This window comes from Gossypium arboreum, chromosome 7 (assembly GCF_025698485.1).
Source record: "Gossypium arboreum isolate Shixiya-1 chromosome 7, ASM2569848v2, whole genome shotgun sequence".
Classification (NCBI taxonomy): Eukaryota; Viridiplantae; Streptophyta; class Magnoliopsida; order Malvales; family Malvaceae; genus Gossypium; species Gossypium arboreum.
In genome coordinates, this window is record NC_069076.1 from 86,347,502 (window position 1) to 86,374,869 (window position 27,368).

Below are 27,368 nucleotides of genomic sequence, written 5' to 3' on the forward strand. Positions count from 1 at the left end.
AGCTTGTAATAGCTAAAGGATGCGAAAATGAGTAATCAAAATTTTGTAATGGTGGTTACACACAATCAAAAGATACGAAAATGAATATTCACTAAAGTAGAATAAAGTAAACATTAAATAAATTTTTATGTACCTTTTAGTTGGCAGCATGGGTGATAAAGAATGAAACTGAACATTAACCAAAACATGAGAAATTTGAAAGTGAGTAATCAAAACTTTTAGTTGAATTTTTTTTGTAACACTTCTATACCTTGTCCGATCGTACAGACCCGGTATAAGGCTATTACATTTGGTGCCAAAATGGTTTTGGCTAGACATTATTTAACTTAAACATTTATACATAGTATTTTAACTTATTTAACCCAAAAATTATTAATATAAATGTGTGGGGTCATTATTGGATGTTAGATTATGTTTGGAAATGATTTTAACACTGTTTCTACTCAAAACAGAGGAAAAGTATCGACACCAAAACAAAAGGTATCGATACCTTTTAAAAAAATCTATTCCACTGCACAAAATCAATACCAAAATGACATTCTAAAACTCCGAAAATTCAAATTTTGATGAAGGTATCGATACCTAGCCTTCAATATTGATAGCGATGTTAAAAACGATACCAAAACCACATTTTGTTTTGGCAATTTTGTATTTCAAAGCCTAGGTATCTATACCTATACCTTTGGTATCAATACCTTGGGGAAAATTTGGCAAAAATCAGTTTAAAAGTTCACTAAAATCCCCTGCGATATATTGGATTCAACTCAACACTTAAGCCTAATTCAAGATGCATTTAAACTACTTAAAACAACTCCAAATTGATCATAATTATCACATTAACAAACCATATTTGCAAACATACTTATAACTTCAATAATTCATTTCATATAGAATCAAAATACTTCAAGTAAAACCAAAATAGATAGAGTTTCAAGAGTTTGTATTTTAGTCCCTAACACTTGGGAACACATTTAGTCTACCTATGTACATGCCATTTTAACTCAAAATATAATACCTATTCTTGGAGCTCTTGGGGATGTGATGAGATGAGAGATCTCCTAGCCCAATTCTATCTCTTCGAGTCTAATTGTACTTACGCGTTAACATAAACGCATTAAGCCGGTGAAGGCTTGGTAATCACTATGAATCATAACATAATTTTTTTTAAACTTATTCAATTAATACATATTTACACACATACAAATTTCTTCAATTTTACCTTACTTTAATAAAATTTAACTTACCTTTTGTAAGTTATCAAACTTACCTCAACACATTGATGATTCACTTTTATTCACAACTCATATTCTTAGCCTAGAGTAGACTTTGTAGAATACACAGGATATATGAAAAAATACAGAGGTGCATTATTATGCACTATTGAATAGAGAGCACTAAAGTGCTATACAGAGAGCACGAATGTGCTAAACGGAGAGTACTAAGGTGCTAATAATCGGAGAGCGTGCTAAGGTCCCTTAATGGCATGCCACTAATATCCTAGTAGTTCTAATTTTGTTTACTTGGGCATAAAAGTTAAATTTCATACATTTAAATACTTTATATAAGTATTTTGAAAAATATTTCACATTTCTCCATCATCTACAATTTAGTCCCCATTTTACAAATCACAAATATCACACCATTTTCACACATATACTTTTACCACAACACCATTGCTTAGTGCTCAAACAAATATACCATTTCATATTCTCCACCTATAATTTTCTTTACATATTTCATAATTTCATAATCTAATCATCCTTTTATTATCTATTTACAAATATAAATATATATTCTACATTTCTATTCTAAGTAATTCCATATTACTAGATAAGCATTTAAATAAAATAATTTAAAAAAATCTTGTAGTACTTACAACAAAAAGGTTGAGATTATAATGTATTTTCTTTTTCCTTCACTCCTTGGCCTTCTCATTTTCTTTTCCTTCAATTTTATCCTCCCCCTTCTTTTCTTTGTCTTCAGTTTCATATAAAACATATATCATTTATAAGTTAAAACTAAAATCATATAAATTTCCTATACTAGTTAATGAAAATAAATATGTATGACATGATAATTCATCATGTCTTTTAATCCATCCAGGGAAGTTTTCTCATGAGATTAAGATGTTCACTAGCCTTCTTTTTAATTTTTACTAAAGAAATTTCAAAGAAAAAGGAAGGTTTAAAGCTTAAATGGTTCAATAATGGAGGAAGGATATAAAGGGAAATAAAAGAAAAGTTGGATGGAAGTTGGGGGAAAAAAGAAGTGACGGTTTGGGAATAAAAAAGATGATAACTTTTCATCTTTTCTCTCACTTTCTACACCATTTTACTAAAATATCTCATATTTTTAATTAAAATGGTCAAATTTCTAATAAGTTCTTAAGCCATTAATCTTTATACTTTTACCCATCATCATTACACCTAATAAATATTTACTTGGCTATTTACCACTTTGTCCTTCCTAATCTTTCATTTTTCCTAAAGTGACACATACAATACATTGGTTAGATTTCTTCTTGATCATTCCTTCCTTTCCTCTATTACTATGTATCTCCTAACTTATTATTTTTCTTACTTTGGCCACAACAAGTTCTTTATTCTTTCAATTAAGTCAATGTATCTATTTAAAATTTTCTTACCTAAGGAGTATTTTCTAATTTCTTATTGGATCTAAATAATTCCTAATTTAATACTCAAAATTCCTATTTATTATATAAAAAATTTACACTAATTCTTGATCTGATCCATCACTATACCTAACCCCGAGTTAAAATATAAATGTTACATTTTTGCTTCAATCAAGTATTTATTTATTTATGGCTTCAATCAAGTATAGGGAATCTTTTGATTTGTTTGGGTTTTGTAAAATAGGGAAGAAAGTCTTGTAGAAGATGATGATTTTGGGGTTTTGACTCAAAAGTTTGATAAAAAATTTTAAGGCTTTTCTTGTAAAACATTTATATTTTTTTACATATATGTTTTGAATTTTTATTTTTAAAATTATTTTAAAATATTTTAATATTTTTAATTATTTTAAGATTTTAGAATTATTGTTAAGAAATTTTTTAAAAAAGAAAAATGATAATTTATTTATAGTTTGGGGACTAAATTAGTAATTAACTATTTAACTTAACACTCCACGTCATCATTTAACAAATAAAATTTAACGGAGAGGCTAATTTGCACATTTCGAAATATATAAAGGTTAATTTGCTCATTTTTCAGTAGAGGGGTGGAAATGCAATTCATCCCTAAGTATAGGGACTTTCCTGGTAGAGGTGAGCGTTCAATCAAATCGAATGAAAGAATTTCGAATTATTTGAGTTGGCAAGTTCTATTTTATCATTCTAACTCGATTTTTAGAATTTCTGGACTAAAAGGTAGACGAATAAAGCAACTCGTTGTTTAATGAGAGCGGCTTTGTCATTAGATTTGTATTATGAATTTATGAATTTACGTATTATGTTAAGATCCATTTTAGAGGCAAATATTAATCTTTCATTGAATATGGGTGAAATGCATAGGCAGAGTGTTGGGGTAAGTTTATTGGCTTGGGTTTAGTAATATTCTCCCTTATTTGATGCGTTGTGTTGTTTTCTGACTTTGTTTTAATATAATTTAATTTAACTTTTCTTATAAAAAGAATCAACAATGGTACCAATAACGTATAGAGAGAACTAGAGGCTAATTCCCTCTTTTAATGTCAGCTCTCTTTTATTTTGATAGCGGTAACGACTTCACATGTGGAAAAAAAAAAAAAGCTAATGCTGATGTTGCGTTGCCTGTGTACTAACACAGCAATATGCCATGGTGTAAAGGGTGGAGGTGATTCAGGTAGTGATCCGTGGTTTCACTATGTCTTCTTTAAAGAAATGCATGTATTACCTAAAAAATTTATACAAATGTTGCTGCCCAGGATCGAACTGGGGACCTTCAGTGTGTAAGACTGACGTGATAACCACTACACCACAGCAACATTCAATGTCTTAATGTGTTTGTTTTGTACAAATAATTTATCACATCGCAAAAATGGCCATCTCGTGATGGGATGAGCCACACTTTTACTTTCAATGTCATATATTTCGTTAGTTATCTTTTCTTCATTCGTTAAAAATTGAAAAATAAAAATTCAAAATTCAAAAAATATCAAAATTGAAAAAAACCCTAAAAATAAGAAAAAATTTAGAAAAAAATTATAAACACATAAATAACAACAATAAAAATAAAAATCAATTAAACATTACCATTATCATTCTTAAATCGTAATTGAATATTAACATTATCTTTATATTATATCATTTTAACAGAAAATAATAACCAATATTTATATATTTTTTAATTTTGAAATTATATATCTTTTACATTTTAGTTGATATTAATACATCTTTGAATTTTATTTTAATAAGATTAAATGCAAGATGAATGATTATATATGTATTTGAATATTTTATTTTTAGATAAGTATACACATCTTAGAAAAATTTGTATAATAAATTAAAATTTAAGATTTTCATGTACCCAATAATTTTAATTTATATATTTTTAAAAATATTTTTAATTATTTTGATTCATATTGGGTTATTGAGTCTCTTTTGGGTTGACAATTTGTCTAAAATAATTTATTGAGCCAAAATTTTATCAATTACCTCAAATATTCAATATATATGGTTTAATTAGTTTTTTAATCAGTTCAATTGATTTTGGTTCTCAACTGTTCACTCAAAATCCAATTTAATATCTCGTATTTGGATTAGTACACTTGTTGGTCCTTGATCCAACAAGTTGGTTCAATCTAATTTTAACAATATTATTTTAAGGAGCTTTTTTCTCTTTATGTTTTATACAAAGTCTATGAAAAAAAATTTAAATTAACACATTAGGGGTGAGGGTTCTTATGTGCGACGAAACCACTAAAAATAATTCCTACAAAAATAACTTTAAATAGTAGTAAAGAGTGGTAGTAGGGTCGAGTCCATAAGGATTGGATGTTATAATCAACTTCCGCGTTTAACTTATAATAAGAATTTTTGTCCTGTCGAAAGTCGTGGCAAAAGTCGTGCCCACGACTCCAAACGGACCTGTAAAGAAAATAAACAAATAAATCAGGAGGTTTTGAAAAATGTTTAGAAAGTAAATAATCGAAACAACGTAAATAAACAATTAATTAATATTGGAAATAAATTTAAATTGGGAAATAAATTCAGATTTTTGTAAACAGAGATAAAAAGCCTTAGCCCTAGACTTGGTAGATTCCGGATTAAGAATTGATTCTCGAAAATTAATTTTCTCCCCCAAACGATAAGCTGGTTATAGCAGTTAAGAATGTCCTAACTACCAATTCTTCCTCTCGTAGCTGGTCCCAATATGACATGCAAACCAGCCCTTATCGATTATCTAACCGAGATACACGTGTTCTCGTTTCAAGATTTCGACAGCCTTGTACTTTGAAGAACCTAACTCGAATTAACGGCCTCAACCGCATGGGTCGTTTAAACCCGATCACTTCTTTCTTGATTTGTTCTCAGAGAACCAAATACAGCACGACCAACTGGTCTCTCCAACTGTCAGCAAACACGACTACAACCCAACGTGCACTTTTTGACTTGAAATCGAGTTAACTTTAAGGGATGAGTTGTCAATCCCAATACTTAGGAAAAATGTGAATACCGATTGGAATGATTTTTAGCACGAATACATATCTCATGATTCCCAACCGAAAAGAATATCAGCCTAAAGCTAAGATGGAATTTAGTGAAGCATAAACTTATTCATGCTTTGTAGATTTTGGAAGGTGATTTAATGATAATGGTGAGGAAAGGGACAGAAAGATACTTGGAAAGCAATTAAACCAATTTTAAAAGAACAAAGAAATGTAAATGGAAACATAAAATAAAGGTAGATTTTTTTTTGGCTTTTACAAAGAAAAAAAAATTTGATGAGTCTTTGGCTTTCTCCACATTTTTAATTCGGCCTCATTTCATTGATTATGTTTCAATTTAGTCTTTTTCTGCTCGTTTTTGTGTCTTAGCGTCCCAATTACATCCCTGACAAGATTAAAATATAAAATCAGTAATTTAGCATGGATCAATTCAGAAATAAACCGAATTAAACATAAAATGTCATGCAAATTAACATATTACCAGGTTCGATTGAATCGAGTCAAATCGAATGAAAATATATTGAGTTGATGAGTCTTAGTTTATCATCCTAACTCGACTTTAAATTTTTTCGAATTGAGTCAAGTGAAATAAAATTCGATCTGAGTTGAATCGAATTAAATCGAATCGAATCAAATCAAGTGAAATTATTCGAGTTAAATTAAAATCTTGTTACAGTATAACTAATTCCATGTTAGAACACATAAATTTGAAACCATATATATTTGAAATTTTTCAAAGAAAAATAATAAAAAAATAAGATTTAGTACGATGAACTTGAATCATTAATTAACTTATTTAGGTCCCAAAATTATTATTTTAGTAAATTTAACTTTCTTTATATATTTTTAGAATACAAAAAATAAATTTTAGAATTTTTTATAAATATTTTGAATTTTAAATTTTTTGAATTTTTTGAATTTTGGTTGAGTGACCAATTTGTTCATTTTCAAAATTAGAAACCAATCAGGTATTTACGCTAATTTGTTATTCGAATTATTCAAATTGTAAAATTTAACTCAACTAGAACTCAAAACTTGAATTACTTATTCGAGTTGACTTGAATAACTCAATTCGATTAACTCGAAATTCAAATTTTTTTTCAAATAAAATCCAATTTTGCTCACCCGTTAACATAAGCTTCAACTTTTCTAATTGCTCATATATTTTTATAAATATATTCTATAATAAAATTTTCACAGTGTCATAATTTAGTATATATAGAATGGAAGCAATTTTATAATTTGTTTTTCAAATCTGTCACGAAATTATTCTTATATGGCTTTCAAATAGGTTTTTTTTTTTTTTTGTGGCCTAATGCGAAACTTTCACATACTAACTACAAATTACGATCGATTAATATGAAAATATATTTTTTAAATAAAAAGGTCTTGCCCTCGTTTTCTCTCTTCCTTTGCTACAAGTTAGTCGTGCGTTTGTGCATGGCTTTTCTGCCGATTGTGCAATATACTTTCATGCTTGTCCATTTATTTTGTTTAGTGATTTTGATTTGCTGTGTGGTGCGAGTGAATATGGATCCTAAATTTAAACATTTATCCATACAAGAGAAGGTGGATGTAGAGTTGGAAATAGGGGCGGATAAGTTTCAAGTGGATGATATTGATTATGATTTGGGTATTGTAGGTAGCGAGGTATCCACTTCGTGGCTATGAAGTGAACACTGTTGTCGATTTGGAGACTCATTCAAGGAGCCAGCATAAAATAGATCAATGATAAAATGATATCTGGAGGTCCCTGGTCGTTTAACAACTGTATTTTGTTCATTCATAAGCTTGAAAAAGGGGAAGATCCAGAGAAAGTTGAGTTTTTCAGTGTTGATTTTTTGGTCCAGGTTCACGACTTGCCCACGGGTTTTGCTTCAGAGAGTTTGGCGAAAAGTCTAGGAAATGTTATGGGTGAATTCCTCGAATCTAATGCTAATGGTCATCGTAATTTTATGCGAATTTGGCTTCACCTTGATATTCAAGAATTGTTGATGAGGAAACAGAAAATCTAGAAGCAAGGTGATGAATTTTTTGAGGTTGCGTTTATTTATGAAAGAATCCCAGTGGTTTGTTATTTGTGTGGTCGAGTTGGGCATCGTGAAACAAGTTGTCATCGTTTTTTTGACTATCTGAAGGGGCAAGCGGTGTGAGAGTGGCCGGAGGAAATAAGAGCAGAGGTCCGCCAGCAAAACATGAATTCTTGAGCTCAATAGCAACGGAACAATTGATCAAATTCTTTCCATAATTTTGGACCGGATTTCACGTATGACGGTTGGAATTTTGGGGAAATTGTAAAATAGGTGCATTTCTTTCCCAAAAATCCGACTATTGATCCCTCTATTAATGGTGTAAAATCTACTGCTTTTACTGCATGGAGTGCTTCTAACTTGGTCAATGATGGGCTGGTGCTGCTCATTTTGATGCTATTACGGGCCATACTTTTAGTGGTGATGAAATTGGCCTTAAAGAATGTGCTGTTTAGACATTGAAGAAACGAAAAAACAGTTGCTGGGGCTGATCAGAATATTCGAATGGATGGGTCGGGTGTTTCTGATATTCAATCAACAATTGTTGAATTGTATTGCTTAGAATTGTTAGGGTTTAGGCAACCCGAGAGTAGTTTTGTCATTAAAAGAGATTGTCTTTTCTAATAAGCCCAATTTTAATTTTCTTGTCTAAAATGCTAGTGCATTCTAATAAAATTGAAGAGCTTCGTGTGGCTTTGCAGTATGATCATTATTTTAATGTTGATAGAATTGGACATAGTGATGGTCTTGCTTTTTTATGGAGTTATGTTGATAATGTTTCAGCTATTGGTTATTCTTCTAATTACATCGATTTAATTACTGATAATTCTGTCCATATTCATTAGTATATTACTGGTTTTTATGGTTTTCCTAAAGCATTTAGAGAGTGTGATAGTAGGCAGTTGTTGCATCTTTTGGCTAGTCATCAATATTTTCCTTAGGTCTTCTTGGGAGATTTTAATAATTTTTAGTCTCCTGATGATAAGTATGTCGGTGGGAATTATCTGGCGAATTGGTTTGATGGTTTTTGGGAACGCCTTACCGACTGCCAACTGACTAAAATTGCTTTGTCGAGTTTTGGCTTCACTTGGGAAAGAGGGCACGAAACAGATGCTTTGGTCATGGAGCATTTGCTAATGTTGATTAGTTCCTCTATGTTGTTGCGTTGTCCTTGTCATTTTCTCTTCGAAGATTATTGAATTTCTAAAGATGGTTTTATGGATGTGGTGAATGTAAGTTGGGTAGATCATTTGGCTTTGGAAATTGCATCGAAAATAAAATCTTATGGTTTGAATTTAATGGATTTGAGGCGACAAGCTGGTACTAATTTTACTTCACGCATAATGAAGTTGGAGGATTGTATTGATCGTTGGCGTGTTAGGTACCCTCACGTGACTGAGATAGTTCAATAGAGATCAAATTTAATTTCTTTATTGGCACAAAAAGCGGTTTATTGGCGGCAATGTTCTAAGAATTTTTTGTATAAATATAGTGAAGCTAATTCTAGATTTTTTCATGCTCATGCTTCTAAGAGGCGAAAGGCAAATTATATTTATGGGCTTTGAGATGAAAGTGATCAATTGTCTTTTGATGCTAATAGTATGTCTGATATTGTTTTAAGGTATTTCCAAAAGTTTTTTTTCTTTCCGAATTCTACTACTTCTACTTATGATGCTTTTTTTGCTTTTTTGGCTACTACTTTTTATAGTTATAATACTACTCTTAACGTTCTGTTTTGTATAGATGAATTTTGGGATGCGATTATGAGCATGCATCCCGATAAATCCTTGGGTCTAGATGGTATGAACCCAACTTTCTTTAAGAAGTGTTGGGCAATTGTTTCTGTTATTGGTTAGATTCTTGTACGTTTCTTGCTTCTTTGAATAATACTAATATTTTTATGATTCCTAAGAAGGACCAACATGATAGCATGAAAGATTTGAGGCCTATTGCATTATGCAACGTTCTTTATAAGATTGCTGCCAAAGTCCTTGTGAACCAGTTGAAGTGGATTTTGCCAGTTATTATTTTTCTCTCGCAATTTGGGTTTGTTCCTAGTAGACTTATAATATTCTTGTTGCTTTTGAGTTAATTCATCATATGGAAATTAAGAGGCGTGAACAAGTGGGTGAAGTAGCTCTTAAGATTAACATTCGTAAAGCTTATGAATGAGTTGATTGAAGCTTTCTTAAATTTGTACTGCTTAAAATGGTTTTCTAGTTAATGGGTTGATTGGGTTATGCTGTGCATTACTTTGGTTAATTATCCTGTCATGTTTAATGGGACAGAGGCTAGCCCGAATTTCCTAGTAGGGTCTTCTACAGGGTGGCCTGTTATCTCCTTATTTATTTATTTATTTTATGCACTGAAAGGTTGAGTTTTTTGTTTTGTGAAGCTAAGCTGAGAGGAGACTTGCATGGTATTTCGGTTTGTCGTTGGAGTTCTACAGCTGTTTGTTGAAAACAATTTTCTATTTTTCTGGGCCACTAATTCTGAATGTATGACCGTGATGCATATTCTTGATGTTTATAGGCAAGCTTTAGGGCAAGGTATCAATTTCCAAAAATCAGAAATTATGTTTAGTGTTAATATAAAGCTTTAGAAAGATTATTGGTGCAAAAGTTGTTGGGTGTTTTTACCCTTCTAAATCATGGGTATTACATGTGCCTTCCTCCTCTTATTTATCAAGAAAATAGTGTTTTCGTTTCTGAGGGATAGGCTTAGCTAGCATGCTCATAGATGGATGAATCATTTGTTGTCAAAATCAGGAAAAGAAGTTATTATCAAGACAGTTGTCTAATCTTTACCTTCCTTTTGCTTGAGTGTTTTTTCTATTTCTTATTAACACTTGTTACACTCTGCAAAAGATGATGAATTCTTATTGGTAGGGCTCGAGTGGTAATGTTGATAATAGAATTCATTGGGTCTCTTAGGATAAGCTTTATGTTCTGAAAAAATTTAGAGGTTTCAGATCTTGTGACCTTTATTATTTTAATATATGCTTGGTAATCAGGTTGAGAGGTTCATTTCTTAGCCAGAATCCCTTCCAAGTCGTATCTTCAAAGCCAAAGATGGAAAAGTTGTCCACTGCAAATTCGGGGCCGTGAATTTCCTACTAATATGATATTGTCGTTTGATGAGTTTGACATTATTCTCGGTATAGATTTTAAGCACTGCACGATGATGTTGTCAACTGTAGATAGAAACTAATTGTAGTGAGATGTCAGGATGGTGAATGGATAAATGTTGAGGTTGACAGATTCGATTATTCTACCAATATCATATCAGTTATATCTGCCAGAAAATTGATCAGAAAGGGTTGTGAAACATATCTAACTTACATTTGAAATAGCAAAGTACTAGAATCAAAGATAGAACAAGTTTCAATAGTTAATGAATTCACTAATGTGTTTCCTGAAGAATTTTTGGGTTTACCACCTCAGAGAAGTTGAATTTGTTATTGAAGTGGCTCAAGGGACTGCTCTAATCTCTATTGCACCGTATTAAGTGACACAAATGAAATTGAAAGAATTAAAGGCACATTTGCAAGAATTATTAGACCAGAGATTTATTCGACTGAGTGTGTCGCCCAGAGGTGCTCTAGTTCTGTTTGTGAAAAAGAAAGATGGAACTATGAGATTGTAAATTGATTATCGACAACTAAACGAAGTGACCATAAAGAACAAGTATATGTTGCCTCGTATTGACGACTTGTTTGCTTAGTTGAAAAGAGCTATCTTGTTTTCAAGGATTAATATTAGATCATGTTATTATTGGCTCAGAGTTAAAGAGTCAAATGTACCGAATACTGCTTTCCAGACTCGATATAGACATTATGAATTTTTGGTGATGCCATTTGGACTAACTAACACCTAGACACATTTATGGACCTGGTGAATTGAATATTTCAACTATATCTGAAAAAAAAATTGTTGTGTTTCTTGATAACATTCTAATTTACTTGAGGAATGAAACTGAACATGATCAGCATCTGAAAACTGTGTTGCAGACATTGCGAGAGAAATAGTTGGACGCAAAATTCAATAAATGTGAATTCTGGCTTTGAGAAGTGGAATTCTTGGGTCACGTGATTTTGGCTGATGGTATCCATATTGATCCGAACAAAATCTCAATGGTTGTAAACTAGAAAACCTCCAAAAAATGTCGTAGAGGTGTATAGTTTTCTGAGGTTGGTTGGGTATTATAAACAATTCATTAAAAGTTTCTCGATGATAGCTTTACCACTAATGAAATCGTTGCGAAAAATGTTAGTTTTGTTTGGTCAATTAAATGCCAATGGAATTTTGAACAGTTGAAAGCTATTTTGATGAAAGCTTCGGTATTGATTCAGCTCGAATTGGGGAAAGAATTTGTTATATTCAACAATGCTTCACTTAATGGTTTGGGTTGCGTATTGATGCAAGAGGGAAAGTTAATTGCTTATGTTTTTAGGTAACTTAAGTCACACGAGAAGAATTACCTTATGCACAATTTAGAGTTAGCCGCAGTGGTTTTTTCTTTGAAGATTTGGCGACATTATTTATACGGGGAGAAATGTTATATTTTCACAGATCACAAAAACTTGAATTATTTATTGACCTAGAAAGAGTTAAATCTAAGACACCGAAGATGACTCGAGTTGTTAAAAGATTACGAGTTGATTATCAATTATCGCCTGAGTAAAACTAATGTTGAAGCTGATTCTTTGAGTACAAAGTCTTTATTTGCTCTAAAGTCAATGAATGCGCATTTAATTTTAGAACATGGCGATTCTATTTTAGCTTAATTAAGAGCTAAACAGGTTATTCCTTTAGGGAATTAAGAAATATAGAAAGATGATTCAGAGTTGCAAGTAAAACGGAAGCTTGTTGAAAGCGATCAAACTTTTGAGTTTAGTATTGATGATAACAAGAATCTATGCTTTTGAAACCGTTTATGTGTCGAAAGATTTAGATCTGAAGCGAGACATTTTAGGCGAAGCTTAGATTAGTGCCTATTCCATACATCCGGGCAGTAACAAAATGTGTAACAATTTGGAATAGTTATATTGGTGGTTGAAAATGAAAAGAGAAATTTCTGAATACGTGGCAAAGTGTCTAGTATGCCAACATGTCAAAGCTGAATATCAAGTTCAGTCAGATTTGTTATAACTTGTGATGATTTCGAAATGAAAATGGGAATGAGTTACAATGGGTTTCGTATCGAGATTACATTGAACTCTGAAAATGAAAGATGCAATCTAGGTAATAGTAGACATATTAAGTCAACACATTTTATTCTTGTTAGGACATATTACTCCCTCGAGAAGTTAGCTAAACTATACAACTCTGAGATTTTTAAATTGCATGTTGTGCCATTGTCTATTATTTTTTACCGAGACCCAAGATTTACCTCAAAATTTTAGGGTAAATTACACAAAGTTTCGGGTACAAAATGAAATTTTAGTACATCATTCCATCCTCACACTAACGAACAATCAAAACTAGTTATTCAAATACATGAAGATATGTTATGATGTTGTATAATTAAATTTGAAGGCAATTAGACACTAGCTTTGAATAAAGGCTGCTAACATTAGCTTGGTTAAATGCTGCAAACACTAGCTCCAGAGAATCCACAACATATGTTGAATCTCAAGTCATCGAATTAATCCCTGATCAAAACACATATTTGTTCATACAAGCTGACGTATTTAGGTTGCTAACACTAGCTTCTAAGTAGGATTGCTAACACTAGCTTGGTACGACGCTGCTAACACTAGCTTCAGAAAATCCGCAACATATGCTAGATCTCAAGCAATCGTATTAACTCCTGATCAAACACCCGTTTTCCTTCTTCTATATCATTACAAACCCTGTAACCATATACACACTTTCATATTCCAAATAGCAATTCATACACATTTTGAACCATGTAACATCAGCTTATACTCATCTTCCAAACTTATAACAATTTCCAATTCATTCCATACAAATTATCTATTCACATTTATCTAATATTTCACATATCATCGATTTAGTCCACTTGATACCAAAACAATAAATACATACCTTTTAAACAATATAACATCACCATGTATATATATATCATTCATTCAGATTACAAATTTCACATCCATTCGATACTACGTATTCATTCATATTTATCACAAATATTATATTTTCCAATTTAGTCATTTTGATTGCATAAGTCATTATTATTTCATATGTATATAAATAAATATAATCATACAATTCAAACATAATATAAAATAACATAGTAAGTTCCATATGAACTTATATAGAAAAATAGAAATCATAAAGTATCAGGGACTAATCCATAATTTCTTCTTTTTCTTAATTAACCTCCAATATGCAAGGAGTAGAGCTTGGCCAAATAGGGGAAAGCTTTCAACAATGGCTATTCTCTCATTTTCAATCGTGGAAGAAGAAACGATAAAGATGGCATTGTTTTTGTTTTTAAGTTGACTTTATTTATTTAACACATATCTTAATAACATACAAGCACTATAATCATCTCACTTATTTTAAAGTGGTTAATTGCCACATAAACCCTCAAACAACCACCTTTTAGACCTTTCTAATTAATAAAAATCAATAACGATTAATTTTTACAGTTTTTATAATTTTTACAATTTATTCCTTATACCTTAATTAACCATCCAATCACTAACATTTTTGGATCAACATTCAAATCACTTATATAAAAACTCCATAAATATTTAATAAAAATAGTTACGAGCTCGGTTTACTAAAACGTGGTCTTAATACCTCATTTTTCAAGACCACTGACTTTAGGGTCGAACTACTTGTACTTTAACTAATTGTCCAATTAGTAATCTATTAGGTCAAAATCCAGTATAACATTATAATAATCTCGTAAATATTATTTAATAATATTTATGGACTCGACTATTGGAGAATGGGTTTTCGAAACCACCGTTTTTGGCACTACTGAAATTCTGACTGTTACAAATATTGTCAAATGAAATGGTTTAATGATATGGCCTCATTTGAATTTCAACTGAAAAAATTATTGAAAACGAGCCTGAAAGCCTGAAATGTTTGTGAATATCTCAAACGACTCTAGAAAAGTGATTGAATGATAAGCTACCAAGGTAAAAGATGTTAAGTGAATATGATATTAATTGGCATGTGGTTTTTGTATTTAGTTATAAGCTCAGTTTGAATTGATTAATGAATTAGCTTACCAATGTTATCTGTATGTTATATGTGTGAAGATATAATGGAAATGGATTATAAATATGGCCATGGTTTAGTTAAACATGAAATGTACAAGTATATGCAATTGTATTAGATAATGATATTAATGTTTGTGTTATACTATCTTGGATCATGAAAGTACCATTAAGCCCTATCACTCAGCGTATGGTTTTTTTCTTTTTGCGTAGGTTTAAGTGATCCTAGAGAATACGAGAAGTACCAGCATCCAAGAAGAAATCCCTGACTCAAAAAGTTTGTAAAGTTCTCTTTTGATTAGTATATAACATGTACTTGGGGTTTATTCCAGTTTTGTATCATAAACGGTCGATTTTGGAAATTGGTTGATTGGTGTTATCTTGAAGTATCATTTTGGCATGAATACAATTAGTATGTTATTGAATTGGTTGTATTTGGAATGTTTACGTGTTATTTCAGGCATCTCAAACTCGTACCAAATTGGTCTTTTTGGAAACAGTGAGACACATTGTAACAACGTACTCTTAACGTCGAGACAAGACCAATTAGAGAGTTACGTTGCGACGACATATACTCAATGTAGCGAAGAGCCTAATTAGTGAGTTGCATCACGATGAGGAACCCTCGAAGTCGTAACGTTAACTCAATACTTTGAAATCATTACAATTTGATCCTAATTCGACCTCTGGTTAGCATTAGAGCTTTTGTAAGCTCGTATAAGATTAGGAAATGATTATGTATCGTATCATGTGTTTATAATACTCGTAAATGAATGTTTAATGGTATAAATTGAATGTAATTGATCGTAGTTGCTCTAGCAACGAATGTGACATCCTGTAACTTAGACTCGACGAATGGGTTGGGTATCGGGGTGTTACACTCACGATTTGTTTAACACCCCTAAAATTGTTATACCATAAAATTAATAATAAATCAAGATTGTGTACAGTTGATTTCTTGATAAAGTGAAGTAGGGAAATTAAAAGTGATAAAAGAGAAGGTTGAGTGATGTCAGGGAAAATTGAAATAAAAAGAATGTTGTGATATATTAATTTGAGCTAGGGACTAAAACATAAAGATGTGAAAAGCTTTGGGGATTCAAGTATGATTATTCAAAATTTGAAGGGTTGAAGTGTAAACACAAAAAAATTGAAGGAAAAAAATTGAAAATAACCTAATTTCTTATGACATGAAATTAGTATGTAAGGACCGAATTAAATAAGTGAAAAATATAATAGACTAAATTGCAATTTTACCAAAAGTGAGTAGTGATTCAAGGATAGAATTTTGAAAAAAATGAAGGCTAAAATGGCATTACCTAAATTAGATAAATATATGGTGCAATAATTAAAGAAGAAAAATGTTAAATTATGATTGGTTGAATATTTTATTATTTTATAAAATATTTTAATATTTTAATTAACTAAATTAATGAGATATTTTATAGAAAAATATAGAATTTTCTTTCATCTTTTATGCTTATCAGATTACTATGTATATATATGAAGAGGAAGTTTTCAGTTTCTTACATTTTTTGTCCCTTACCATGAAAATTCACTATTTCTCCTAAATTCCTTTAAAGTTTCCATAGCCACTCAAAAGAAAAAACGAAATAGAGACACTAGAGAGTTAGAATATCATTTTAGAAGCAAGAAATGGAAATGCAAGTGATGAAAATAGAAAAGAAAGGAAGGGAAGTGATGGAAGTGAGAAAGAAATAGAAAGGGAAGTAAGGAAAAAGGAAGTTCTTGTTAAAAAAAGGTTAATTGATATTTCAAAGTAATAAGTTAAGGTATGTACTAAATTGAGTGTTTAATATGTGAATTTTATTTAAGTAGTAGTGATGAAAAGTATATTATAAATTGTAACTCAAAGATAGTGATATAATTTGTGTTATGAGAAGTTATGATTAAAACTATATGTTAATGATATGTAAGCTTTTAAAACTATAAATGTCAATTGATCTCATTAGCTTGAATAAAGTCATGTATTTAATTTAATTTCTTTGAAATTACTCCGACAACGAATATAACATTCTGGTACCTAAACTCGGTGATTAGATCGTGTATGAGGGTGTTACAATTTGCAACGAGTGTCTAAAGTTACAATTGATCTTGTTTATCTGTCGGATAATTTAATTTGGCATTGGACTACTGATGGTTATTATTCGGTCAAATCGGGATACTGTTTGGCAGTTGACCTTTATACTAATTTTGACCCATAATAGGGAAGATGACCGATGTTTGAAGCTATAGAATAGCCATGTTCCGCCAAAGGTTAAAGATTTCGTTTGGCGGTGTATGAAGAACTTTGTCTCGACTAAGGTGAAATTACATGGTAAAGGCATTAATATTGATGATGCCTGTGCGTGATGTGGCAATGTTGAATCTTTGGATCATGTGGTTATGTCTTGCTCTCCGACTCAGGCTGTTTGGAAGCAAGTTGGTTGTATGTCTTTGGGATCAATTATTATTCGGTCAAATCGGGATATTGTTTGGCAGTTGACCTTTATACTAATTTTGACCCATAATAGGGAAGATGACCCATGTTTGAAGCCCTAGAATAGCCATGTTCCGCCAAAAGTAAAGATTTCGTTTGGCTGTGTATGAACAACTTTGTCTCGACTAAGGTGAAATTACATGGTAAAGGCATTAACATTGATGATGCCTGTGCGTAATGTGGTAATGTTGAATCTTTGGATCATGTGGTTATGTCTTGCTCTTCGACTCAAGCCGTTTGGAAGCAAGTTGGTTGTATGTCTTTAGGATCAAATTTGCAACATTTCCTTACCAAAATGATAAATGGCATTGATATAGTGACTGCTCAAATTAACATTATTGTGCTCTGGAGTGTATGGTTTCATCGTAATCTTTTTATTTGGAAGGGTACTGCTGCTTCTCCGACCCATATGATTCAAACGGCGGATAATTTTCCGCAGCATTGGGTTGAGAGGACGGAGGGTGCACCAAATGTTGTTAATGATTTTCGGGCTAGTTGGAGTCGTCCAGAGCTCAGCGTTCTGAAATGTAATGTTGATGCTGCTACTTTTTCTAACGCAGATTGTACGTCTTTTACAACAGTTCTTAGGGATCATGATGGTCAGTTTATCCGAGGATTATCAGGGTTTGTTGATACGATTTTGGAGCCTTAAACGGTTGAGATTTATGCAGTTTGCAAAGCATTGAAATGGCTTCGTGGGCAGCATTTGGATAATTTGATTGTGGAATCGGATTGTCTTCTGGCGATGAAGGCTTTGCAGAGTACTAATAGAAAATTGTCGAAGTTTTGGGTTCTTGTCGACGACTTCCTCTTCCTTCAATCTTGTTTCACTAATTTATCTTTTCTTTGGACTAAAAGGGAGGCGAATAAAGCAACTCATTATTTTAACGAGGGCGGCTTTATCGTTGAATTCGTATTATAAGTTTATAAATTTTACCTATTATGTTAAGATTCATTATTGAAGGAGATTTTAATCTTTTGTCGAATAGGAGTAGAATGTATAGAATAGAGTATATAGAGTAAGTTATGAACTTGGGTTTAGAAGTGTTCTCTCTTATTTAATGTGTTGTATTATTTTCGACTTTGTTTTAATTTAATTTAATTCGATTTTTTTTTTCTAAAAATAGAAATCAACAATAGTACCAATAACGTGGAGAGAGAACCAGAGACCAATCCCTCTTTCAATGTCAGCTCTCCTTTAGTTTCATAAAGGCGACTACTTGTGAAAAAAAAAAACTAATGAGGATGCTGCTTTTGTACTAACACACCAATATGCCATGGTGTAAATGGTGGAGGTGATATTCAGGTAGTGATCCTAGGTTTCACTGTGTTCTTTAAAAAACTGCATGTATGTGTATATATTTAGGTAAAGAGAGGGGGTAAAAACTAAACTTAATTGTTGCTGCCCAGGATCGAACTGGGGACCTTCAGTGTGTAAGACTGACGTGATAACCACTACACCACAGCAACATTCGATGACCAATTTCTGTGTTTTTCTTATGTATAAATTACCACAACGCCAAAATGGCCATCCGATGATGGGATGAACCACAGTTTTACTTTATATTTCATTAGTTATGTTTTCTTCACTGGTTGGCATGTAAACATTTGGAAACCGTCATAGTCTCACACCAACACTCTTCCTACCTTTACATTTATTATAAGATGTCAAGTCAAAACGCCTCATGAGTCATCACTTTTTTCACCCATGCAAGTAAATCAACAAAAGGGGAACTGATTTTGTTCACAAAATTTAACTTGAAAAAGCAACACTCATACTTTAATTGCATGTTAATGTCCATGTGTGTGTGTGTATATATATATATCAACACATACTTTTCATTTGGCAACTACCGTGGCCATTGAAGAAAACCTAACTAAACCATATATAAATGGTCAAATCTAGTTATTAAACCTTATACTTTGTGTAAATTGTAAATTTACTACTTGTACTTTAATTTGATCAATTTTAGTCACTATACTTTTCGAATTTTAAAATTTTAGTCTTGATCTCCAATTATAACAATGAAATTTGTTTGGTTAAATTATGTCATTAGTCTTATATTATGTGTAAAGTTGTAGATTTAATCCACGTCCACCAATCGAATCATTATTAATGGCTATGTATTTTTAATTTCAAAATTTTAATCATAATGCAAACGAAAGTCGTTAAATCTATTAACTAATTTTTTGTAAGTAATATGTGAAAATAACAAACAAACATAACAGTACATATATGATAATGTATTTGACATATCAAATTTAAAAAATAACATAACATAATAAATTTAATATTTATCATTTAATTAAAACTAAAATTTTAAACTAAAATAACCAAATTAAATTACGTGTACTAATTCACAACTTAAACAATATACATACTAATAAGACCTATATAAATATATATGAAGCACATTAGGTAGGCGAACATCTCACAAAAAAAAAAGTTATAATCCAATCTAACCCATGATTTATTATAGTCATTATAATGTGAAAAGTGAAGTAAACATAGGTAATGGATTAGGTTTTAGTATTTTGGACTCAAACCCAAGTTCATGGAGACTTTAAGTAAGAACCAAGTAACGTTTGTTTAGTGTTGTCAATTAATAAAAGAGAATAGCCGGCAAATACCAAAACCACACCTAAGCTTATTAGTTATTATTGGCTTATTAGTTGTCATAGTTACCCAACGCCTTTGAAGTCTTTTGGTCACTTTCAGTGAACACAATGACTTGACCACTTCAACACACACACAAGCAGTGCAAAGCTGTGAATGCCAACAGATTAACATAGCCATCCAGCAATGAAATTGGAGGCCACGCCATTTCCATATTCTATATCATCAACTCTCCACTTGTCACCTTGTTAGATAATATCAACAAAGCTCATAAAAAAAACAAAAAAAATATTCCTCCCTACCCAAGTTAATTTTTTTAAGTTTATCATTTTAATAATTTGTATTTTTATAATTTTAAAAATTTAATTTAAATTTTTATTATTTTAATAGATTAAAGTATAATTTTATTATATACTAATTTAAAATTCTATAAGTTATAAAAGAACTAAAATTAAAATTCTATTTTGGATAGATCGAAATTCCTACTAGCATCTTAACTTCATCATTACTTACGGAGGCGGTTAAAATTTTTTTTAGAGAGGCTGAAATTAAATTGTAATTTTTAATAGCCTATATCTTTATAATTTTAAAGAATTAAATTAAAATTTTATTATTTTTAGAGAGGTTAAAGTATAATTTTATCTTTACTAATTTAAAATTTTAAAATTTTTAAAAGACCTAAATGAACAACTTTCTATTTTAAGGAGCCTGCCAGCCCCTAGCTATGCTCCTAATTACTTCCTATTATTGTTAAGGGTGTTCAAACTTCATTCGAAGGTTGGTTAAATTTTTTTTAGAATTTCGATTAACGGTTAATTCAGTTTGAAATCGGTAATTAATTGAATTAATCGAACTTAATAAATAATAGTATATATTATATGTATTTGGCTATTACTAGTTAAGTTAATTCGTTAATCGGGTCAAATGAATATTATAAATTTATTTATTTTATATGTGTTTTATACTTGTTTCAACAAAATATATATATATATATATATATATATATATATATATCGGTTAACCAATCGAATTAACTAAAATATTTAAATTTAATTAATTTTTTAAAATAATTTCGATTCGATTAACGATTAAAAATTAAAAAATAATTTAATTTAATTAATACTAATTCAATTAGATTAACCGATAAACTAACACCATACCTATTGGGATTATAATAGCGATATTATCTTATATGGATTAAATTTAAAATTGTTTGTGTTTTATATTCATGTTAGTGTGGTTTAATCGGTAATTTGTTACTTATTTTATTTATACGCTCTTCTTCAATGTTTATGCATGATGGACATATTAAACTATAGTTATCTCACATTAATTAAATGTTGGATTATTTATGATGTATTCAAGTTGAATCTTTATTAATTATTTATAAGTTGGATGCTTAAGAATTCAATTACTTTATATAATAATTTCTAAAAATGATTTTTCTTTTGAAAGCCTTTTTCACCAAATAAAAACAATAAAGATATGTGATTAAAAAATTTAGAAATTGTTAACTAAACTTTTAATAATAAAATAAAATGTTATATTTTCATTTGAATTAGATACGTGACACTTTCAAAAGACATCACGTACCTCTCAACCTCTTATACATTGGACCATTTTTAGCTGCTCAACTTTTCAGTTTAGCCATTCATCGAGAGACCACCTACTAATAAAAGAACATCCCTTTTAATTAAGTTACTTGCTCATCATATTCTCGCCACTTGCTTTTCAATGTGAATGTTGAGTATCCCTCATATTTTAGTCAAATAAGAGATTGCTTGCAAGTTAAGTTAAACAAAATATATTTCTTTTCTAGAAGATTTAGTATGTATTAGTATAATATATTTAGTATTTGTTAGCACAATTTATTTTATCTATGAATTTAGCCTATAAATAAGCTCTTTTACAACCTTAGAAAATACACCTCTTATATATTAGAACTCATAACACTTTTGGAGAATTTTGTGTTTACATTTTGAGGGTTATTTGTTTTCGAGTTTCGGGGTTTAGTTTTATCTCCATCTTTTGTACTCTTTGTTCTTTTGCCATTATAGTAAAATTATCAATGCCCATCGTTTTTTATCCTCTTTGGAGGGATTTTTCCACATTAAATTTGTGTGTTTAAATTCTCAATTTCTTCTACTATTTTTACTTGTTTGTTGCTTAATTGGGTCAATCCCCAACAGTGAACATTTTCTTCAAGACATACTGAGATTTACCTAGACATAATAATTTCGTACTTAATAACAGGATAGATCTCACCATGCATATCCCTAATATATTCCATGATGATAACCACGTTGCCATATTACTACTAACAAAAAGAGCTTATATTAACAAAAGGTGTTAGTAATTACAAATTTGAATTGATATTGCGTACCATCTCGAATTTGAATTCGTAAGTTGGATTCCATATTTGCACCAAAAATAAAGGCCGTGTTAGGAAATATTTTATACAAGTGTTAGTATTTAAACATTTGGAGTGGTATTTACAACATGTACAAAAGTACTTGGCTGAAAATAATTTGGATAAGATTCATTAGTTAAGAAGCAATAAAAGAAAGCAATATTATTGATGGTAGTATGACATTTTCTCTCAGCACAAAACTTATTGTTTTAGTTATCCTTTGAGCAATTGAGTGGGCAATGAATAGGAATCTTTCAAATTCAATGTATATTTATTTAATTTCTTGATAAACCAAGATTTAATTTTGGGTCCAATTCTTTTTAATTAATTAAATAAAAAGTAAGCATAAATAGAGTTAAGGAGAGTTATAAGCACGTCGGTTATGGAAAAATAAAGAGGAGAATATTGGGAGGTTAGAAGACAAGGCAAGTACATGTGCAAATGTCAATGATGATCTCTCTCTCTCTCTCTCTTTGTATTTGGACATCTCACGCAAGTGCCTGCCCACATGCTTTGCCTTTACTGATATTCACCAAAACGTGCACTTAACAAACTCCATTTACACCTCCCCCCTCCTTAAGTCAGTCACTAAACCCTTCCTTACTAATCAAATTTTCCATCTATATTTGAAGTGGGTTTCTTTAGATTGCCATAATTTATATATTTCATGATGTCAACTATGGGTTACTGTTTTTTTCCCATTAAGTGACTTGCAAAGTAAGCGATAATGCAGTTTGGTTAATTAGGTGTAACGAATAGCAGGCTTAAAGCTAAACCAAAAGATAGGACAATTAAAATAATCCATTTTATAGGAAAAACGTAGAGATACAGATGGCTTGGCCAGTCTCCAACTCACCTTTGCTATCCATTTATTCTTTGTGGTGTAGTGAGAGTGTGTGGAATTAAAGGTGGGGAAATATATATATAGCTTTTATTCCAACTCACCCGTAAAAAAAAAAAACTCACAAAGTGAAGATAACCTAATCCGCGACTTTTGGTTGTGGTGTTGATGCCGCCAAACCTTGGATAATCAGTTAACATCGGCATTTGGATTTTTATTAATTCGTAATAATATTATAAATAGTTTTTAAAATAATTAAGTAAATTATAAAAGCAAAATAAAAGAAAATGAAATAAAAGATGCCCCAATCACTCACTTTTCGTGAATGAAAGGCAACCATGAACACTAACCACTTACTTACTCAAAGTATTCAACTTCAACAAGTAGATCATCAAAATTCAGGACTCTAACCCCCCAAAAAAAAAGGCACCAACAATTCAAAGAATAATAAAACTGTAAATAATATTGGATTGAAACAATATCAATTATAATTCACATTGATTGATCCATATACTGTTTTTTTTTTTTTTTGGGGGTGGGTTAGTAATGGCAATCTACCAAAGCTGGTGTGGAGAAAACAATAGCCTGTTTGGGTGCTCCGAATTGGAACTTGGAATCCCTTAGATCATCTTCTGGTGCAGGAAGATTAAGATCCAAAGATAGAATATTTCTGGGTTTAATGCCATCGCCATTGCCAACGCTCACCACAACTTGATTGCTTGCGGTGGTGGCAGCTGCTGCCCTGTGCCGTCTCATGTGACCTCCAAGGGCTTGACCCGACGAGAATTCCGACCCACAGATTGAACACTCGTGAATCTTATTACCCTTGTTCACTTGACAACCCTTACTGTTGTTGTTGCTTACTTGTAAAGCAAGAAGGGGAGTTTCCGATTGGAGTTCTTGATCCACATGTTTATCATCTTTAACTGCTAAAACGAGTGGTTTTTTGTCTTCAGCCATGGTGGCCTTGGGCTTCTTGTGGCTTGCCCTATGGCCTCCCAGTGCTTGAAAGGAAGGGAAAGATCGGTTACAAGTTTTACACTCGTAAACAAAAAAACCAGCCTTATTAGTGGTGGTAGCAATCTCAGACAACTTTCGGCTACCAACCTTGAATTTCCCTTCATCCATCCTCTTCCTGGGACCATCACTTTGTGCCAACATGATTAAGCAATTGGCCATATCTTCTTCCTCCTCAGTGCTCTCATGAATCTCACCCGACGTCGTCGGAGAGGAAATGGAGTTGTACTCCTCCGCCACTCCTCCACCACCAATAGAAGCACTTGAGGAGCTACAAGTCACCGTGACACCGAACGGGGACGACGGCCTTTGGCGCTTCGTACGTTTGCCTTTGATGACCAAGGCTTGATGATCATTAGACCCCACAAATTCCTCTTGATGAGCTTGCACATCCATCACACCCGCACCGGCCAATAACAGTGTATAAAGGGTTAAAAAGAATAAAAGAAAATTGGAAGCAAGTGACCTAACCGAGGAAAGCAGTAACAGAGGTAGAGAGATAAGAAATGAAGGAGAGAGTGAGGGGAGTCTTATATAGTGAAGGATAATAAGGGTTGTTGCTGGTGTTTGTATTATTATATTAGTCTATACTTGTAATATATTAGCTTTCTATAGATGCCGCCTATCCTCTTACTTTTGCTTTCAACTTTCATAGGTGTTACCATTAGTAGAAACAATGGTTGTGGTAAAAATATAAATTAAGAGTGTTCATCATCCTAATTAAAATTTATATTCCAATTAAAAATAAATAAATAAATAAAGATTAAAATGTCTAATTAAAAATAAATTATGTTTTAAGTATTAAGATCGTAATCTTGATATTAAAAGTGACGTTAATTTAATCCATTGAAATCAAGTTAAGATTTTACTAATTACAAGGAAAATGGAATGGAGGAATAAATGGTTGAAAATGGTGCGAAGCATTTAAGAGAAAATGACTAAAATAAGCATTAATTAAACTAAATTTATGGTGTAGTTAAAGATTAGAGTTGAGAATTAGGTGGGGAAGAGAGAGAGAGAGAGAGAGAGAGGACAGTTCAATTGAGTTGGTGTTAACGTTAAGAGTCAGTTTCACACACACACACACACTCACTTTCAGTTTTCTCGCACACAGTTTGGCAGCCAAAGTCACGAATATCCCAACCATATATTATGTCAAATTACGAGGTCCAATTAATTCATTTTCTAAATTAAAAAATAATTAAATTCATTCATACATTTACCTTTAAAATTCAACAACTCGGTTTATATATATACCGAAAGGAAAGAGGGGAGTTGCACGTTAAAAGCATGGGATGGTACACTCATTCACTCCATGTCTTCCTAAAGCAAATTACTTTTTTTTTCCTTAATTTCTTTCCTATATTTTCAGGCTTATTATGATTTTGCTTCAAGTAGGGGTATTTTTATTTTTATTTTTTTAAATTAAAGCTATATATAATATTTGCCCATGATATTTATATAATTTATCAATATTTTTAATATAAAAAATAAATATAAGTTCATAAAAAGTAAAACTCGAATTTCATAACCTCAATCCTACTACTTCATTAACATGAACTGATTTATTATTTAACAAGGAACGTATAGCTGAAATAGCAACTTCATTTATTGGGGGAAATGCTTCTGAGTTTGCCAAACCTGCCATGTTAGTTAAACAAATTAGCTTCAATGAAACGCCAGCAATGTAATCTTATTTATAAAGTTATTTCACCAATATTCTACAAAAGAAAAGAAAAAAAAATCCCATTACTCATAAAATCAAAATACTTTTTCATTCAATCATTACTCATATATGTTTTTTTCCTGGTAAAATATATCATACTTTCAAAAGAGAATATAAATTTAAATCTTGAATATGACATTATTAAAAGAAATAATCACACATCACTGAAAGAATTAATTCCTCTCGATAAAAAATCAATAAAATTTTTAAATTTTGTGTGTCACAGTACGCCAAAATTTTAATGAAAATTAAGTAATCTCCATTCATATAATAAATTAACAGTCGTAATTTAATAGCAAAAAGACAAAAAGAGGAAAAAAGAAAAGCTTGGAAAAGTAAGGTTGAGTGTAGTAAGGTAGGAAGATGGCTAATTATCTAAAAAGATTCTCAAATTCACAATGATTAAACCCTGCTTAATTTATTCACAAATTCAATTGATGGACAAAGAAACTTAGCTAAATCCACTGTTTCCAACGAAGCTTTCCTCCTCAACAATTCATGCATCATTTACACTAATTTAATTCAATTCACCAGTTTGGCAATTTACAAACAATTAACTAATAATTAGGATGTAAACTAAGTCTATGGTCTAATACCAAAAAACATTTTTATTTTTATTTTTTCGATACATAACAAGAAAGAGCAAGATATTATGGCCAAGAGAGGCTAATGAATATCCTGTATGCGCAAGCAGCACATTATCTAGCTTTCTTTCTTAGTTGCGGGTTGTCAGTGTTCTCTTGATAGATTAAGATAAAGTTGAGGAGGTGCCGAATGTCATTATACGCCTGAAAAAGTTCCATCCAACATTAGTATGACCAAGGATAATGTTTATCCATTTTGGATCCTTCCCAACAAACCTATGACGAGACATTATGAGTTTCGAAGATCAACAGAATTTGATCGTCGGATAAAGGTTCTGGCCTGTAATTGGTTGGTAGCTTTGAAACCTTTTATAGAGAACAATTGTGAACAATTAGATCCTTGGACAATCGCTGCTCCACCTATCAGGTTATAGGAAGAGTCACTGTTGATGTGCAGCCATAGAGTCCAAAAAGAGGCGAGGCATCCGATTTCAAGAGATCTTTGAGGCCTAGGTCGAGTAGCTGGAGGGTAGTTAGAGTCGAAAGAGTTTGTAACACCCTATTATTTGACTCCATCATCCGGTCCGAGCTACAAGATGCTATATTCGTTAGCAGAGCAACTATGATCAATAAAACTCAATTCGACACCATTGTACATTCAAATATGAGTAAATCACGCATTTTAATAATCATTTTCGGGTCTTATATTAGCTTACAAAAACTTTTTATTAATCTAAGGTCAAAATAGGACCGAATTGTAAAGATTTCAAAGTTTTGGACT

General features: G+C 31.3%; 1 protein-coding gene, 1 long non-coding RNA gene and 2 other non-coding genes across 4 annotated transcripts; 1 reads left to right on the forward strand and 3 right to left on the reverse strand.

Moving 5' to 3' along the window:
* Positions 1–3,908: 3,908 nt before the first annotated feature.
* On the reverse strand, positions 3,909–3,981 carry TRNAV-UAC (transfer RNA valine (anticodon UAC)). Its single transcript has one exon. It is a non-coding gene; the product is annotated as a tRNA-Val (tRNA).
* Positions 3,982–9,205: 5,224 nt separating this feature from the next.
* LOC128295133 (uncharacterized) lies at positions 9,206–11,074 on the forward strand. Its single transcript, XR_008285453.1, has 3 exons — positions 9,206–9,315; positions 10,090–10,243; positions 10,708–11,074. It is a non-coding gene; the product is annotated as an uncharacterized LOC128295133 (long non-coding RNA).
* A 7,715-nt stretch (positions 11,075–18,789) lies between these two features.
* TRNAV-UAC (transfer RNA valine (anticodon UAC)) lies at positions 18,790–18,862 on the reverse strand. The gene has a single exon. It is a non-coding gene; the product is annotated as a tRNA-Val (tRNA).
* Positions 18,863–23,471: 4,609 nt separating this feature from the next.
* Positions 23,472–24,853, reverse strand: LOC108483387 (zinc finger protein ZAT5-like). Its single transcript, XM_017786765.2, has one exon. The coding sequence runs from the start codon at positions 24,671–24,673 to the stop codon at positions 23,801–23,803; it is 873 nt and encodes a 290-aa protein (XP_017642254.1). The 5' UTR covers positions 24,674–24,853; the 3' UTR covers positions 23,472–23,800.
* Positions 24,854–27,368: the final 2,515 nt, after the last annotated feature.

Excerpts from the sequence above, each read along its gene's own strand:
- LOC108483387 (XM_017786765.2), bottom strand. The coding sequence starts at position 24,673 with ATGGATGTGCAAGCTCATCAAGAGGAATTTGTGGGGTCTAATGATCAT.